This window comes from Muscardinus avellanarius, assembly GCF_963383645.1.
Source record: "Muscardinus avellanarius genome assembly, chromosome: 17".
In the NCBI taxonomy this organism is placed as follows: domain Eukaryota; kingdom Metazoa; phylum Chordata; class Mammalia; order Rodentia; family Gliridae; genus Muscardinus; species Muscardinus avellanarius.
Window position 1 is genome coordinate 23,349,285 of NC_137803.1, and position 16,813 is coordinate 23,366,097.

Here is a 16,813-nt window from a genome sequence, read left to right on the forward strand (position 1 = left end):
AATTATCTTTATCTGAACTTTGAAAGGCTCCTGAATGGACATAACTTCAGATTCTATGTAAGCCTGAAATTGATTATTATATAGAAATCAAGTAGTTAGTAAACGCTACTAGGCACCATGGAATTTTAAAAGAAGTGATTCTGACAGCCAAGTCACTGGTCTAAAGCATACCCTTGTTTTGGATATCAAGTGTGACTTTGCCACAGGATTAGAGAATAATACCTCCATGACTCAGCTATGGCTAATGTTCAACTAGTTTGAAATCCCTCAGCCAGGCACCTATCTTCTCACATCTCCTCATAGTAGGCCTTGATACACCCCCTAGTTGTTCCTCCCTTTAGGTAACAGTGAGGAGCCTAAAGTGGCATTTCCCTGCAGACAAACCTCAGGGTACTCCCCACCCCATCCCCACCATAGGTATATTTTTTATGCTGATCAATATCCCAGCTTTTGTGGAACTGTCCTGTTGTTGACTTTGTAAGTCCTCCTTCCTAGGAGGACTTGGTCCCAGGCAAATAGGAACAGCTGCTCACTCTGTAACTCCCCTCGCTCCTTATCCAGCGAGATGATGCCCCCTAATCCCATTTCTTTCTGTGTGCCTCACTCTTTCTCTATAGGATTTTGTTCTCTTTTCCCTTTACTCATTTCTGAAGATTGCTTAAACTCTCTTTCCTAAGTTATAGTGTATGAAGTGCATTTCTCCCTGAGAGGCAGTTCTCCCCTCTATAAATAGAATTTTACTCTGGGGGGAACAAAACAGCAGCCTTACATAACCTTTCACAAAGCCCTACTCATTTTCTACCAGGACCAGAAAGGGCCTACAGTTCATGAGCTAAGCAGAAACTTCCCTCACCAGGGGAACACTGGTGATTTTCATTCAGATTGATCCAATCTGCACAGCTGAGCCCCCACGTTCTCTTCTGGTAGACGCTGATTTTGAGCTCGGCAGTTAAAGCTCATGTCTCTGCCAGGCAGCGCAGAGCAAAAACTTCAAACCCTCGCACTGAGCTGGCTTTCTGCCTGTAGAGCTTAATTCTCCTTTATCAGTCTTGCTGCTTCCTCTCACCGTACAGACCCACGCAAGTGAGCACTTGGTCTGCTTCATGCCCTGAAGACCATTTCCAAACCAAGGCCGAGTTCAGTGCAGGGTCACTCCCATCAGGGTCTTACTTGGTACATGTGTATATTTTCAGAATTACATCCAACTGAGGCAGAAGAGGGAGAAAGGAGAAGGACCCGGAGACCCAGCGTTCCTTTCAGCAATGCTTTTTATTTTCCCTGGAAGTAAGAAATTTTAAAGTAGAAAGAGTGTATGGAGGGGAAATTAGAATGAAAACCAGTGGATCCTTTTAAAATATCCCTTCTTAACTTGAGCACTATTGACAAAAAGAGGAAAAAGACAGATCGAACACCCAAAATGGATTTTCAAGGAATTTTAATCTCAAGGAAAATGTCATGGCTTCCGTGAAACATGTCAGTTACTATACACAAACCAGAAACCTTTGGTGTTGGTATAGTTTGCCATTATAAGACAAGCTTCTGAAGCCCATGCCCTTCAAAGAGGCTTCAAGTTAACCAAGGCTGAACTACTATGGCTGGGCATTTTCCCACTGATAGGATGACTACTTATAATTGTGAAGAAGAGGGGAAAGATCAGTTCCCCAGGGCAGCATTTCTCAGTCATTTGGGATTCTAATTGACTAATTCTGGACAGACTTTGAGTTCCCAGGTGATGCGAACATCTTTGGTCTCTAGAGTGCACTTTGAAGATTAAGGCCCTACAATTACAGTTCATACACATGAATACACATTAGAATCACCTGAATAAGTCTAAAAAATACTTGTACCTGGACCCTATCTCAGAGATTCTTAATTAACCAGTAAATGAAAGGGCTGGAAACCAATAACATAATCAAGGTGAGAGCCATTCTTCCAGACAGAAGATTCTCTGGGCAAATTACATAGTACTCTAATTGAACAAAGCCAGAATTAGCTTGTAGGTATTTATGCTGGATAGATGCTGAGTACAGGTCTATATGAAATGGATAGGATTAACCAGGGATGAGCTAACCCAAGATAATGACTTGCATATAGAATCCACAGGAAGTGCGATATATTGTCAAGTTTGATCAACATTGCGCTGTGCTAGGACCTATTAGCTTCTAAAGCAGCAAAGGCATGAACCAGAACCCACTAAATCATGTGCTTGATTTCAAACTCACCATATCAATTTATTTCTAAGTTATTTATTTATTTATTTATTTATTCATGGTACCAGGGATTCAACACAGGGCATTCTGTCTCCTAGATATATCTCAGTCCTTTTTTAATGTTTTTTTTTGAAACAGGATCTTGAAAGGTTGCTGAGAGTCTAAGTTGCTGAGGGTAGTCTCAGCCTCCCACATACTAGTATTACAGGCCACCATTCCCAGCTTATTTCTAAAACTTTAAAACAATAATAATGAAATTGTGGAGGGTCCTATTGTGGCCTTCTGTATCTGTGAAATTTTAGTTGTAAAGACTATCTCAGAATCAATATAGTTCACATTAAGGTCGTACTAATAATATGTAACATTTATCAAGTATATACTAACTGTTAACAAGGCATTGGAATATGTATTTTTTATGTGTAATGGCTTGAGGGATTTTTTTTCTCTAACTTAGAGTTGGGAAGCAAAAGTTGCTATTATATCCATTTTACAGGTAGAAAGTTGAGGTCTACTGAGCTTTGGTACCTCAATTCAAGCAGGCTTTTCCCTGTAGAATGTGTCAACTCTCACATCATGGCAAAAACCCAGAGACCTGTGTAGTTGTTTCCTTTGCAAAATTCAATGGTGAATGGTAGTTTGACTCAGTTGAACAAGGTGTTTTGGGCCCAATGACGTGGAAAGATTTCAAGTCAATGACTTCTGAATGAGCTACAGCTTAAAGCAATGAGAACATTCATCCGTATTTTAAAATGCAATAATGTAGAGAAACTACAGAGGAATAGAACATATTAAATACAAAATCTAAAACTGTTTAAATCTTAGGGCCAGTTTTCTTTAAATTCACCAAGAATAATCAGGCACACAGTTTGCAGGAGCCTGCAGAGAAAGAAATGTCCCAGTGCCCATCCGACTCCTATAGACAAACAGGTCAGTCTTGTTTTCTTCTGCTTAGTAATAGTTTTCAAAGTGGAAGTGGCCTGATGTACATGTTTATTAGTAATCATTTGCATTTGCCTAGTTCTTTATAGTTTTTAAAATCTCTCTCCCTAGCCTACATTAGTTATGTCCACACAAGCCCACTCTAAACATATAAGATAGGCTAATAATTCATACCTGACAGATGAGAAATTCAGAGCAGAATTTGCTTATGTAATTTGCTTACATTTTTTAATGATTTTGCTGATATTAGATAAAGCTCCTTATATAAACTCACTTCAATTTATTCAATCAATATTTACTGAGTGGTGGGACTGTGAACTAGTACAGTCACTATGGATATTAGTGTGGAGATTTCTCAGAAGACTGAGAATGGAACTACCATATGACTCAGCCATACAACTCGGGTATTTTTCCAAAAGAACTGAAGTCAAAATACTAGAATATGAATATCTGTGTTTATAGAAGCACAATTCACAAGAGCCAAATTATGGAACCAGCCTAGGTGTCCCACAACAGATGAATGGATCACAACACTCTGGCACATAAAAACAATAAAGTTTTACTCAGCCATAAAGGAACGTGAATGGAACTTGAGAATATAATGTTATATTATATAATATAGATTATATATATATTATATAATCTATATTATATATATATATTATATATAATATAGCATTATATTAGCATTATATATATAGATTATATATAGAGATTATATATATAGATAATCTATATATAGATTAGCCGGTCTCAGAAAGTGAATAGTTGTATGTTTTCTCTCATACATGAACGCTAAAGAGAGAAACTGAGTAACAAATGAGGTCTCAGGTACAGAAAGAGAGACTCCAATAAAGCAATGGAGGGGCTTATGGAAGGGAGGAAGGAGGACTGAGATGGAAGGAAGGCAACAGTTTAAATAATGCTATGTATATATGTGAAATTATAATACCAAGCTCAATGACATGTTTGGGGGATGGGAAAGAGTGGGGGGGAATCTGGAGGGACATACACCAAGTGTTGTGTGCACGTATATTCCTCTCACTCTATGCCTCATTATGATGCATGATTGCAGTGGGTCATTAAAGGTATTTTAAAAATGGCTGAGTATGAGAAGCTTTTACTGGTGGGAGGATCCTAAGGTGTTTCCAGCCTCAGCTAAGTCACTCTCATATTTCGCTCCCCTGACACTGGGAGCACCGATATAATTGTAGGTCACTATCATTCTTTCTACCAAAGATCTTTGCACCCATTTTACTTACCTGGTTGTCTCTTTCCTGTTTCTCCCCAAACATTCCCTCCTTAACTAAGAGAACTCTTCTTCAGGCTTTCTCAAGGGAGACTTCCTTGGTCTGTTTTCTGGATTCCTTTCTTTTTAAAAAGTTTTATTGGTGCATTGTTTATACATTTTAATGGAGTACAAGATGGTAGAGGCATACATGCACACATCACTCATTTAGCCCTTCCGCAATTCCCACCCCATTCCCTCTCCCATCCCTCCTTCTCATCTTTGATCTAGCGATGTACTTTAATATGTTTGTGAATGTGATTCCTTTCTTACAATATTTTATTTTCTTCAAATCCTTATCTCTTTTAAAATTTCAGATTATGAATATATTGATTTGATTAGCATGTTTAGCCTATTGGGCTACAGACCCCATCACCTTCTTAGCACAGCACCTGAAACACAAAATAGGGGGAAAGGGCCATGGAAGTGCGGGTGTGTTTTAGAAACAGGAGTCATGACTGTAGGGAAAAAAGCTTGTGATATTCTCATTCTAGCGATACCTATGGCTTGTGTTAAGCCTGATTGACACCTTTTTACACTCTTTACTTTTTTCCCTAATCCAATCAATCTAATGATACAGGGATGAGAGAATTGGCTTTGTCAGCCCATCTGGCTAATATTAATATATTAATGACATAATGCATAAACATTGTAGTTCATATTTTGCAGTCTTACCCACTTTGTGTGTATTCTTTTTTTAATGAGTGCTTTGCTCTGCCTAGTAGCTTACTTAGCTATGTGGGTGCCTGTCACCTATACTTGAAAATAAACCCCTGGAGGGGAGAAATACAATGACACATTCCATTTATCTTCTTATAACCCTGGGAAAGTGCTTGGTAACTTTCATCTTAAATAAATGCTTCATCTTATATGATCTTTATAATACCTCAATGATTATATTAAGCATTGATAATCCTACAAAATATATATTTAGGCTATAGCCTTGTTAAAGTCTATGCTGAATATATATTTCATAATGCATAACTTGAGAGGTCTCACTTAGAAGAACACATTAAATTTGGGGTCCTTGATTACCAGCAAGATATAAACAAACTAGAGGCAGTTCAGGTAAGAAAAAATAAACATGATTAAGCTTCTGGAGGGCTACGAGGAAAGACTAAATGAACTAAATATTTATAGTCTGGTTAAGTGAAGACTAAGGAGGGAGGCAAGAATGATTTATAGCTGGAATTATTCAACGTGCTTCAGCACAGAAGAGCATCGTTGAGAAGAAGAAATAGGAACCGGGAGCCAGATGACAGCGGGAAAGGGAAGAACATTTAGAACAAGACTATCTAAGGTGAATTGTAAAATAAAATTTTAACTGCAGAAAACGGATAGGCTGCTGAAAAGTGTCCCAAGGGACACAGTCAACAAACCCTCCCTGGAGATACCTCAAACTAGAGAGAGAAAATAACTAGAAATTGTCCTGCAGAGAACAGCTCTGCCCAGACATTACACATGAAAGAGAAAGCTTTGCAGATTATCTAATTTATATTCTTCTGGAATCCCATGAGGTTAAGAAAAGATGTGGGAACAATGGGCTGAGGACTGAGTGCTGCGGGTTGGCTTAGACGCCTCAGCCTTGGCTTACATCTCTAATGAGTCGGCACAGGATGCAACACACCAACAGAGGCCACTTCCAGTGTATCCCGTGCTTCGTATTCCATCCAGGGACCTTCATTAACCTGTCCCATGAAAGTAGGCGAAACAATAATGAACCTAAAACAAGCTGAGGAGGAGGATGCATCTGTTCAAGCACCAGTATCTGAGATCCATAGTCACATAGGTATACTGGCCCGGTGCCTTTTATTGTACTGAAAACATCACATAATATACTAATCTCTTTGACCCAAGGTTAAATGGTGAGGTTAGAACTTTTAAATCAGATTTGGTGTTTACTCTTATAACTCTCTGACTTGGCCATCTTTTGATTGCATCATGTCCAGGAGATTCATAATGTGCTTCAAATTAAGCCTGAATCCCCTCTATCTGCTTCCCTGGAAGTGATTTTCTACAGGGACCAAAGGAACAGGATAAGTCAGAATGATGGCAAGGCAAGGGGCATTATGCATTATCAGTAATCTTCCAGTGGCTAAGATTCTTGTTTTAAGATAAAAATCAGTATCTGTTTGGAATATGCTTAAGTAAAGTCTGGGATACAGTAAAAACAATACAGTTTTAGGAGACAACTTCCTAAAAGCTAGGCTAATGATGCCATCCATGCCCAGAGGGCAAAGGTTGCTTAGTAGGAAGAACACAATAACCACCAATCATATTCATGTCTACAAGCAAGTGGATGCTCAATTGGAGAAAACAGAATGGTAGAATTATCTTGCTGAAATCACAAATGGCCAACGAATTTATGGAGAAAAAGTGTTCAGTTTTATTAGCAATCAGGGAAATGCAAATTAAACCCATAATGAGATGTTAATTCACATCCACCAGATGAAGCCAAATTAAGCAAATGAAAATACCAAGTGTTGGTGGAGACATGAAGCAAAGGGGACTTTCATATGATCCTGGCGGGATTTTAATAGATATGGAGTGTTACTGTTTCCCAAGACTAGATATATTTTTTCTACTTTTAAGCAATTCCACTCCTAGGTATACACCTTAAACATGGTAACAAATTTCAACTAGATAACATGTATAAGAATGTTCACAGAAGCATTACTGGCAATAGCAAAATACTGAATTCCCAAAAGTCCATCAACAGGGGATTGAATTGATTGTGGTTAATTAATATAATGGGCTATCATACAATGGAGTGGTTGAAATAGAGCTGTACACACACACACACACACTCACACACAATCTCAAATACTGTTTAGCCCAAATACTGGACATTACATTCTTTCTTTTATGTCAACCAAGTATATACAAAGCAAAATAGCATACTGGAGAGACATGTATTTATAGCAAAACTATACAAAGGTCTATATGTATACAAAGATATATATATATATATATATATATTGTTGATTAACAAATCATAAAACTACTAGTGAGTTCAAGGGCATTTGTTTCCTAATTTTAGTTATGATCTCTATCATTATTAACTCTACTGGACATTGTATGTATGTACAGTTCATAATTTGCATGTGATATAATGTTGAAACTAATAATACAACTAGAGTTAATCTAGTCCACAACTTAATTTAATAAAAAAACAAGTACCACCCAAATTAGTGTATCAAGTTTTTGAAATGCTATAAACTTGTTAAAGCAAAGTAGGGTTCTTTTCCTCTATCAGGTCAAGATGTAGAATCTCCTCTCTCACTTTATACACAATCCCAACAAAAACTTGATCTCCTAATCGTAGCCAATCAAAACTATATTTACAGCCAGGTATGGTGGCACAGGCTTGTAATTCCAGCATTAGGCAGGCTGAGACAGGAGGATAGTGGTTCACAGACAGTCTCACCTACTTAGTGAGGCCCTTTGCAACTCAGTGAGACCCTGTTTTAAAATAAAGAATAGCTGGGTGTGGTGGCGCACGCTTGTAATCCCAGCATTTGGGAGGCTGAGACCTGGAGGATCGCGGTTCGCAGACAGCCTCAGCTACTTAGTGAGGCCCGCTCCAACTCAGTGAGACCCGGTTTCAAAATAAAGAATAAAAAAATAGGGCAGGGGGTGTAGCTCGGAGGTCAAATGCCCCTGGGTTCCATCCCCAGACCCGCCAAAGATAAATAAATAAATAAATAAATAAAGAAAGAAAGAATAAAAAATAGGATGGAAGGTGTAGCTCAGAGGTAGAATGCCCCTGGGTTCCATACCCAGTATCACACACACACACACACACACACAAAAAAAAAAAAAAAAAAAAACTATATTTACAAAAAAGGACAGAGAGGAGTTTTATCTGCAAAAAGGAAGTAGACAAAATGTATTTTTATGAACCTGCCATACTATTCCTTTTTTTGTGTGTGTGTGGTACTGGGAATGGAACTCAGGAGCTTTCTACCTCCATGTTACAACTCCAGACCTATTTTATATTTTATTTGGAAACAGGGTCTCACTAAGTTGCTGAGAGCCACACTAATCAGCTGAGGCTGACTTCGAACCTGTGATCCTCCTGTCTCAGCTTCCAAAGTACAGGGAATACAATCATGTGCCACCATATCCGGCTCAATACTATTCTTAATAAAACAAAATTATCAGCCAGTGGTCATGTGATGTAACAAATAAATAGGCCAGCAGGATGTCATACCTTGGGAAACTGTCCTTATAATATTGCATAATAATTGAGTCAGAGATACACTGTAAGTATGAAGAACAGATTAACTTGTGTTCTACATACTTCTTAAAAAGCAGCTAAGTTGCCGGGCATCATGGCACATGCTTGTAATCTCATCATTTAGGAGGCTGAGACAGGAAGATCGCAGTTCACAGATAGCCTCAGCTACTTAGTGAGGCCCTTTGCAGCTTAGTGAGACCCTATTTCAAAATAAAAATTAAAAAATAGGACTGGGGGTGTAGCCCAGAGGTAGAATGTCCCTGTGTTCCAACCCGAGTACCAAAAAAAAAAAAAAAAAAAATGCAGCTAAGTGAGCAGAGAAATAGTTCTAAAAGTCTATGGAAAAATTAGTAAAATCTGAAAATGCTGAGTCTTAATACACTTCAGTTACTAAGACAAATGGCTTGAGTTTATATTTCTTAACTATTCTCTTAACTATCTTATTCTCTTATAAAATGTAAATGAAAATGTAAGATATTAGTCAAAATAAAGTTATTGATAAGACCTCTTCTTAAGTCACAATTCACTATTAAGTTGGTATTTTCATTAGATCACATCATAAAGATTCAATTAATTCAGTGGAACATTTTTGTCCTAGGGATATTCTCAAGAGCAGTCTTTTGGCAAGAATCAGTATTTAAAGGATGAGCAAAGAACAAGGAAGAAATCTCCAAATTGCAATAAATGGCCCCTTTAAATTTCATCATACTAATCACTAGTGGTCTAAAAGGCCTTTCTCCCTAGAAACCATGAAATTACTAAGCAAGTAGGAAGTCACGGACTTTGGATTTGTGAAATTAAGCTCAAGTTCATCACAAAACCTAGAAGTAGTTTCTAGGTTTTGGTCTCTGTGAATTTAGCAGAAAAGAGAAATTATGCCACTCAAGTCATAACCTAACAATAGAACTGTAAAATATGATCAATAAATACAGAATGATTTGTGTGTTCCCTGGTTGGGTTCTCCCCCAAGAAATGAAAGCTATGACTGATATGGTTGTTCAGAACTATTCATAAAAAGCAATATGTGCTGGTATGTCCATTGGCAAATTCCCATCAATAATGAAAAGAAAGGTATATTCAATCATATGCATTAGTATAGATTTCTAAGCCATACCATTGGACAAAGTTTACACATTTCTAAACTACCAAGAAAAACATCTTTATTTAACAGTTGAGTTAAAGGTGTTTGGTTTTTATACCTCAGGCTAAAATTTGCAAAACAACATTAGAACACTGTAGTAATTTTGACCATCGATCAGCCAACCTGAGTTTCTTCATGCTAGAACAGTGCTGAACATGAGAAATATACATAAGAAGGAATCAACACTCTCATGTGGGAGAAGCCAAAGTGTGCTATTAAATTGTGCTGCAATTTACCTGAGTGCTGCAATTATAAAGGTGCAGGATAATTTGCATTTTCTTTTTTTTTTTTTGCTATTATCCATTTGGCATATAAAACATACAGTGTATCTTGCATTTCTTATTGGACTTCAGAGAAAACAATCTGGGTTGCTTACTTTTTCTTATTGACATGTTTACATTTCATTTTACCGGAGAGTTTGTTTGGTACTTGAATTGAATCCAGGGGCATTCTACCTTTGAGCTACATACCCAGCTCTATATTATTTTTGTATTTGAAACAGTTTCACTAAATTGCTGAGGTTGGCTTTGAACCTGTGATTCTCCTGTTTCCTCCTCAAAAGTACTGGGATGGCCGGGCGTGGTGGCGCACTCTTGTAATCCTTGCGCTTGGGAGGCGGAGACAGGAGGATTGCGCAGGTTCAAAGCCAGCCGTGCTGGTGTAAGAGACCCTGTTTCCAAAAATAAAAATAGGTCTGGGAGTGTAGCCCGGAGGAAGAAGGGCTTCCAGAAGAAACCCCAGTACCACACACACAAAAAAAAAGTACTGGGATAACACTCAGCCTAAGGTCTTCTTTTGATGGAAAATGTGTTAAAAAAAAACATTGGAAAGTGACTGCCATGCTATTACCATGAAATGAGAAGTTCTCTGGCCTTGGTGAAGCAGTAACTTTGAAGAAAATTAAAGTTCCATTATTCTAACCTGGTTACACCATTGGAAACAATTAAAAAGGACACCTTAATATGATTAGTTACCCTGTAGAGCTCTCTTATGTCTACAAATTTGTTAGCTCTAGAACTTCACAAACTTTGGATGAAAGGCTAAGGTTAGAATCTTCTGGTGACAGTAATATATAGCTGTTTTCAGACAGCAGCTAAGCCTTCTACGAAAAGAAAAACTCATGAAGATTTAAAATTTATTTTTAAGGCAACTTGCCATGAACTACCAAAGTGGAATCCAGCCTGTTAGGTTTCCCAGTGAAAAAGACCTCCTTGGGCTGAATCAAGAAGGACCATTTTGATACTATAGAACTTTCAGAGCTGAGATTCTTCAGAGACAAGCTGGAGAAAAGCAAGCACCCTACAGCAACTTCTGAACAGTTCACCAGGCATTGTGTTGATATTTAATTCAACAAGCTTCAATCACGAGTTAGTGCGATCCCAAGCTACGATTCATTAAGGTATAACTGTTGTGACAACTCGTAAAACTCTTAAATCCTCTGCAGCATCATAATGAAATAGGGAGGGGGCAGGAGGCAAAAAAGAAAAAAAAGATACCGCTTTACATTTTATGAATTGTAAATATGCATAGTACTTACCATTCCACTTTAGGGATTATGGTATTTTTCCAGAACCAACTGACATTTTATCTTTAGTTAATTAATCAGGCAATCCTCCACGGGCTTATGTCATTATTCTTTTCATTTAAGCAAAGCTAAGGTTTCCTGAAATTTATGTATATGGTTCATCTAAGAGATTATCTTCAGAGATAAATTAACCCATCAAAAATTTGTCATTGGAGCTGGTAGTTGTATTGCATATACCCAAACAGAGCTATGTGCTCCTAATTTGGTATAAGTTTCTGAAGGTACTGAAGACTAGATCTCTGGAAATGAGAAAGATATAGCCAGGCAAGAACTCATTTGCTAGTGAAATCACAGTGTTCTTATACAAGTAGCACTATGATAAATCATCCCAAAATTATACATTTGCAGGAGACAGCAGGGGTGGGGGTGAAAGGATGGGTGTGGAAATGATTTCTTCTCCGTATATGTATGTTTGTGTTTTGACTGCCCTAAAATAACTACATTATTGTCTACTACAGTTATCACAACTGGTAGAAGCATAAGAAAGAAGTTTCATATACAGAGTTGTGAACTGCAAATTCTCTAACGAATTAATAAGAAATGTGCTTAAAAGTATGATCTTAGGGCATAGATCATCATAGAAAGATGTAAATCAACACAGAGGCATTATCACTGCCTTTATACACATGGCTCCAAGTGAGAATTTAAAAAATGCTTTGGCCAGGAAGACAAGATTTAAATCAGGGCTTGTTCCTTACGGACAGTGGTGTCAGGTATAGTGGCACAGGCTTGTAATCCCAGTACTTGAGAGGCTGAGACAGGAGGATTACAGATTTGAGGCCAGATTTAGCAATTTATCAAGGCCTTCAGCAATTTAGTGAGACCCTGTTTCAAAGTTTAAAAATAGGGCAGATTGACAGAGTTCAAAAGTGAAACCAATTTGGTGACAATTTCCAGTATTGCAAATATAAATATATAATAAAGGACCATGAATCTGCTAAATTATATGAACCCACTGTATGCAGCTGGAAACATTTGAGGAGAAAATCACATGTATTTGGAAAATCCTAGACTACTAGATCCATGCAATGGGAAACTCAAGTCAGAAAGAGAGAAACATTTCTCTCACAAAAGATGCTTTTGAAGTAACCATGTGCTGGGATGCCCTTAGAGGATGCAGCATCATCTCTTCCCTCCTCAAAAACAAGTAAAAATATCCCTGCTTCTCAAAAAATAAAATAAAATAAAATAAAGTTGGATCCCCAAGTCTCTTATCGAGCTTCCTATTGGCTTAGAAGCCCAGATTACTGCAGCCTGCAATGACTGTACTCCAAAAGGCACTTTCAGCAGAGCTCCACTCGGGAATTTAGAATCAAGGCTCTTTCTCCTCAATGAAAACAATAAGGAAGTTTTCTGAGAAGTTAACTTGCCACTGGAATAAATGTAAGTCATACACAGTGAGAAGTTATAAATCTCTCCCCAGGGGGGAAATGCCTATCAGCAGTTCAAGCCAGGCCAGCTTTTAAGAGCATTAAAGCAAATGCACTAAGCCTAATATATTCACACATAACACATGTGGTGGCCGTTTCACATGCTTCATAACTCAGAGGGCAGCTGCCACTGTGTGGGAAATGGATCCTGTGACAGGTCACTGGTGATTTATACTGCAGCACTCACAGCGGAGTGGATGCCCGCCTGCCCAGAGACCTTCAGGTCCTGACACACGCTCTCCACTCTACAACAAACCCAGAGAGAGGATCTGACCTGCTCTGGTTGGGGGAATGGCAAGGAGCAAATCATTTCACCAAGTCCAGACGACATAAACTTCCACGTTTTTTTTTTTTTTCAGTAGAATGTAACCCAAACATAAATGGAAAATGAATTGATGAGTGTACTTATTTTATTCATTTACATCCATCATCTACAATTCTCCATTTACCTGAGATCCCCAGACTCTTACTTGGTGCCTCTGCCCGTGTGTCATCCATCCTATCTTATAGGAACCAACTAAAAGCCACCATCTTCCTCCCTCAGCCTCAAGCCCCCACCCTAAGATGACACTGTTCAGGGAAATCCTTTGTTATGTCATAACAGTCTTATACAAGAACACAGCAGCTTCAGACTTTATCTAGAAAGTGAGAAATGGCTCAGGGCTTTGTGCAGGTCTGCATGATCCTTTGTTACCAATCAACAAAGTCTTTAAAACACTCTGATGAAAAAGAATTTCACTGCCTGTAAACTAGACATTCCGCTTTATTAAGGGCACCTCCTACTGGCCCTGTCTTAGAGTGAACTATGTTTTCTTTATCAAGTCCCTGCCCTGTTCCCAAAAGAGTGGAGATTGCTACTAAGAAACAAGTGATACTGAGATCAATCAACTAAGACCAGTGTGATTTGAATGACCAATGTCCCAAAAGTGCACCCACTGCTAGCTTTGCTGTGCAAAGTGCAACTCAATTCATTTGCAAATAACAGAAATGGATTTAGAAGTGTAAAGAAGTTTAAAAATAAAGATCCACAAGCCTATCCATATCCACAAAGCACATCCTTTGTAGATGTATATTTCTGTCTGCTTTTTCAAGCCTAGATTTCTCCATAAAGAGAAATTTTGGGGAAAGAAATTTAACTGAAGCAGTAATAAATGATCCTAACTCCCTAGACAAGAAACTTAACTGGGAAGGGGTCATTTGATTAATTTAGAGATTAATAAAACATATATTAAATCCATCTCCATCCGTCCACCTCCCCAACCTTTGTCAGAGGAAAGGCACTTGGGAAAAGGTTCTAAAATGCTGCTCTCGTGCAATTGACAAGACTTCATTGTCTTTCCGTTTGCATATATTGCCTAACGTGGTATTTTTAGCCTGAGCCTTTCAGGCCAACAAACCACTTGGGTTCTGAGGACTCCCTCCTCCGCAAGGGAAGCCCCCTCTGAACTTCACCCTCTCTGGTCCGCGCCAGTCTCCCGAACTGCCAGGGAGAGAGAGAGAGTGCACGAGTCAATCTCCCGGATAGGGCAGGAGGAGGTTCTCCTTCCAGCAGCCAGTGTCTAAGCATCTGCGGGTCTGGAGAAGGGAATTTTAAAGAGACACCTATTCATTACAGTGAGGATCCCCCACCCCGCCCACCTTCCTGGGGAGTAATTGCGGAGGACAAAGCTCTGGGAGGGAGGAGGAGACCCGAGCCCGGCAGCTGAGCAGGGCGGTGCGGGCACGCTCCTGCCACGGGCGCCTGGGTGCGCGCGCGCGTGCGCGGACACACACACACACACACACTCTCACACACACACTCTTCTCTGGCTCGCTTGCTCGCTCGGTCTCGCCTAAAGAGGACGAGGAGCCAGCGGAGTCTGGCACAAACGGATTTCTGCCCGCGCGTGGCCGGCGAGTCTTTGGACAGCCTCGGGCCGGCTGGATGCTCGACTGCCCGAGTCCCCCTGCCACCCAAGAGCACATTCGCAGCTCGCGTTCTCAACTTGCAACCCTGGGCTCTGCAGCACGTACCAGGGGCCAGAAAGCCGGGAGTTCAGGACTCCAAGGAGGCTGGGGGCTTGGCCGCCAGGATTTAATTCCATTCCCAGTTAAAGAGACAAGGCGCAAGTCCGGGTGCTCCTACCCAAAGCCCGGTCCTTGCGGGCGCCTTCCTTCCCTTTGGGTTTGGAGAAAGGTCGTCTCCTAATGGATCTGAACGCTCGGCAGGCGGTTCTCCTGTCTCCCTCCTAGGCCGGCCCGGTAACCCGGTGCCACTTTACTTGTGAAGTCCCGCAAAATCGGTGCACCTCATCGAGAGTCGCTTGACTCTTTTTATTTTATTTTATTTTTCGTGTGCTTGTGGAAGCCCCCAGCTCAGTACTGAGAAATTACAGCCGCCCCGAGCAGTCTCGGATCCCCTTTTCTCCTGCTTTAGCCCAATCCAATCTCCAAACAGTTTTGCCATTATAATTAGAAACTGCCTTTGCCAAGTGCTGGGGCCAGAAGCCGGCTGGTCTCTCCCAAATATCAATCGCTGAGAGTTTGGAGGTGTCATAGAGATATTTGGGGACTTCGCTTGCTAACTGCATCCACAGTTAAAAATAAATAAACATACACCTTCGTGCTAACAACTCTGTGCCTCCTTGGGCACCTGGGTCCAGTCCTCTGAACTACCCAAACACATCGTCCGTCCCTCTTCCTAGTCTCAAGCAGTAAGTCCGAAAATCTGAACCAGGAGGCGCCTATATTCACATTCAAAGGATTCAACCCACCAGCTGCATCGCGCACAGACTTCTCAAAGACCCCACCACGATCTCAGCTGCTCCTGGTTGCCCCAACCTGCCACCCTCTTCAAAGGTTTCCAGGCTGTAAGGATTCAACCCAATTCCTTTCAACAACATCCCCATCACCTGTCCCAGCCCGCCCGCTCTCCTCCTCCAAACCAACACAAGTATTTGCGAAAGCAAAGCCTCGACAAGCACTAGATTTAAATAATAATAATAATATAAAGAACGAAGAGGCGCCCCTCTCCCCCGCCACCAACATCCTCAGCCCCCCCGGGGGGGGGGGTCTTCGGGCTTTATCATCCACGAGGAAATGGGGGATAGAGCGAACGCGGAATATCTATTTTCCTTTCACGCAGTTATACTCTCGCCAAACGAAATGAGAAGGGAAAGGGGGGCAAAAAGGTGGTCGAGCGACGAGAAGAAAGGAAAAGAATCTCTTACCGGTGACTTGAAGATGCGCGCTGAACAGCGAAGCTCCGAAGAGTACAAAAGCCAGCTTGGGTACCCAAACACATCCAAGACTATTCTCCATATTTCAGCCAACACCTTTGGGGCCGGGGGTCCTGGGCCGCGGCTGCGCTCACACACATGCACTCACACACGCATGTACACATGCACACCCAAGCGCGCCTAGCCCCTTCCTCCTCCTCCTCCTCCTCCTCCTCGGCCTCTTCCTCCACCTCCCCTGAGCCTCTTCTGCCTCCGAAGCCTTCTTCCTCGTCCAGGGACAGAATCAGCAGCAGAGATAGGCAGCAAAAAGTTCCATTCGGTCCAAGAGGTTCCGGATCCCCGGTCAAACCTTGAAAAAACTAACTCCAGGAAACTGAGGGCGCAAGAGAAGGGGAGACGGCTCTGCGCGGGGCTTGCAAGTCATCAATAAACAGAAGATCCAGGAGGGACCCAGAGGAGATGGAAAATAATCCTGGGCTGTACATTAAGAGGTTGAGGCTGGTTCCATGTCGTTGGTTGGGTAAAGTTGAAGAGAGAAAAATCCGCACGAGAGAAGGTGACGCTGTTGGTTTTGCTTCCAAGAGCTAGGGGGCCCAGGGAGGAGCGGCGGGGGCTGCCGGGTGGAGCACTCTCACTTGTTACTGGGGCATCTGCCAGCGGTGTGTGAGCAGGGAGTTGGAACCGTACTATCCATTGATCCGGAGAAGTGGAGGGCTAGAAGGGAAAATGTGGAGACCGGAGGGAAACGAACTGGATCAGGCA

General features: G+C 40.9%; 1 protein-coding gene across 1 annotated transcript in view; it reads right to left on the reverse strand.

Annotated features, from left to right (window-relative positions):
- Window positions 1-16,133, reverse strand: part of DCC (DCC netrin 1 receptor) — a gene marked incomplete at both ends in the record, with an annotated part of 1,196,613 nt that extends 1,180,480 nt beyond the window's left edge. The window contains one exon of the mRNA XM_080714768.1: window positions 16,043-16,133. Within this exon, the coding sequence (XP_080570894.1) occupies window positions 16,043-16,133 (91 nt within the window). The remainder of the gene's footprint in view (window positions 1-16,042) is intronic.
- Window positions 16,134-16,813: the final 680 nt, after the last annotated feature.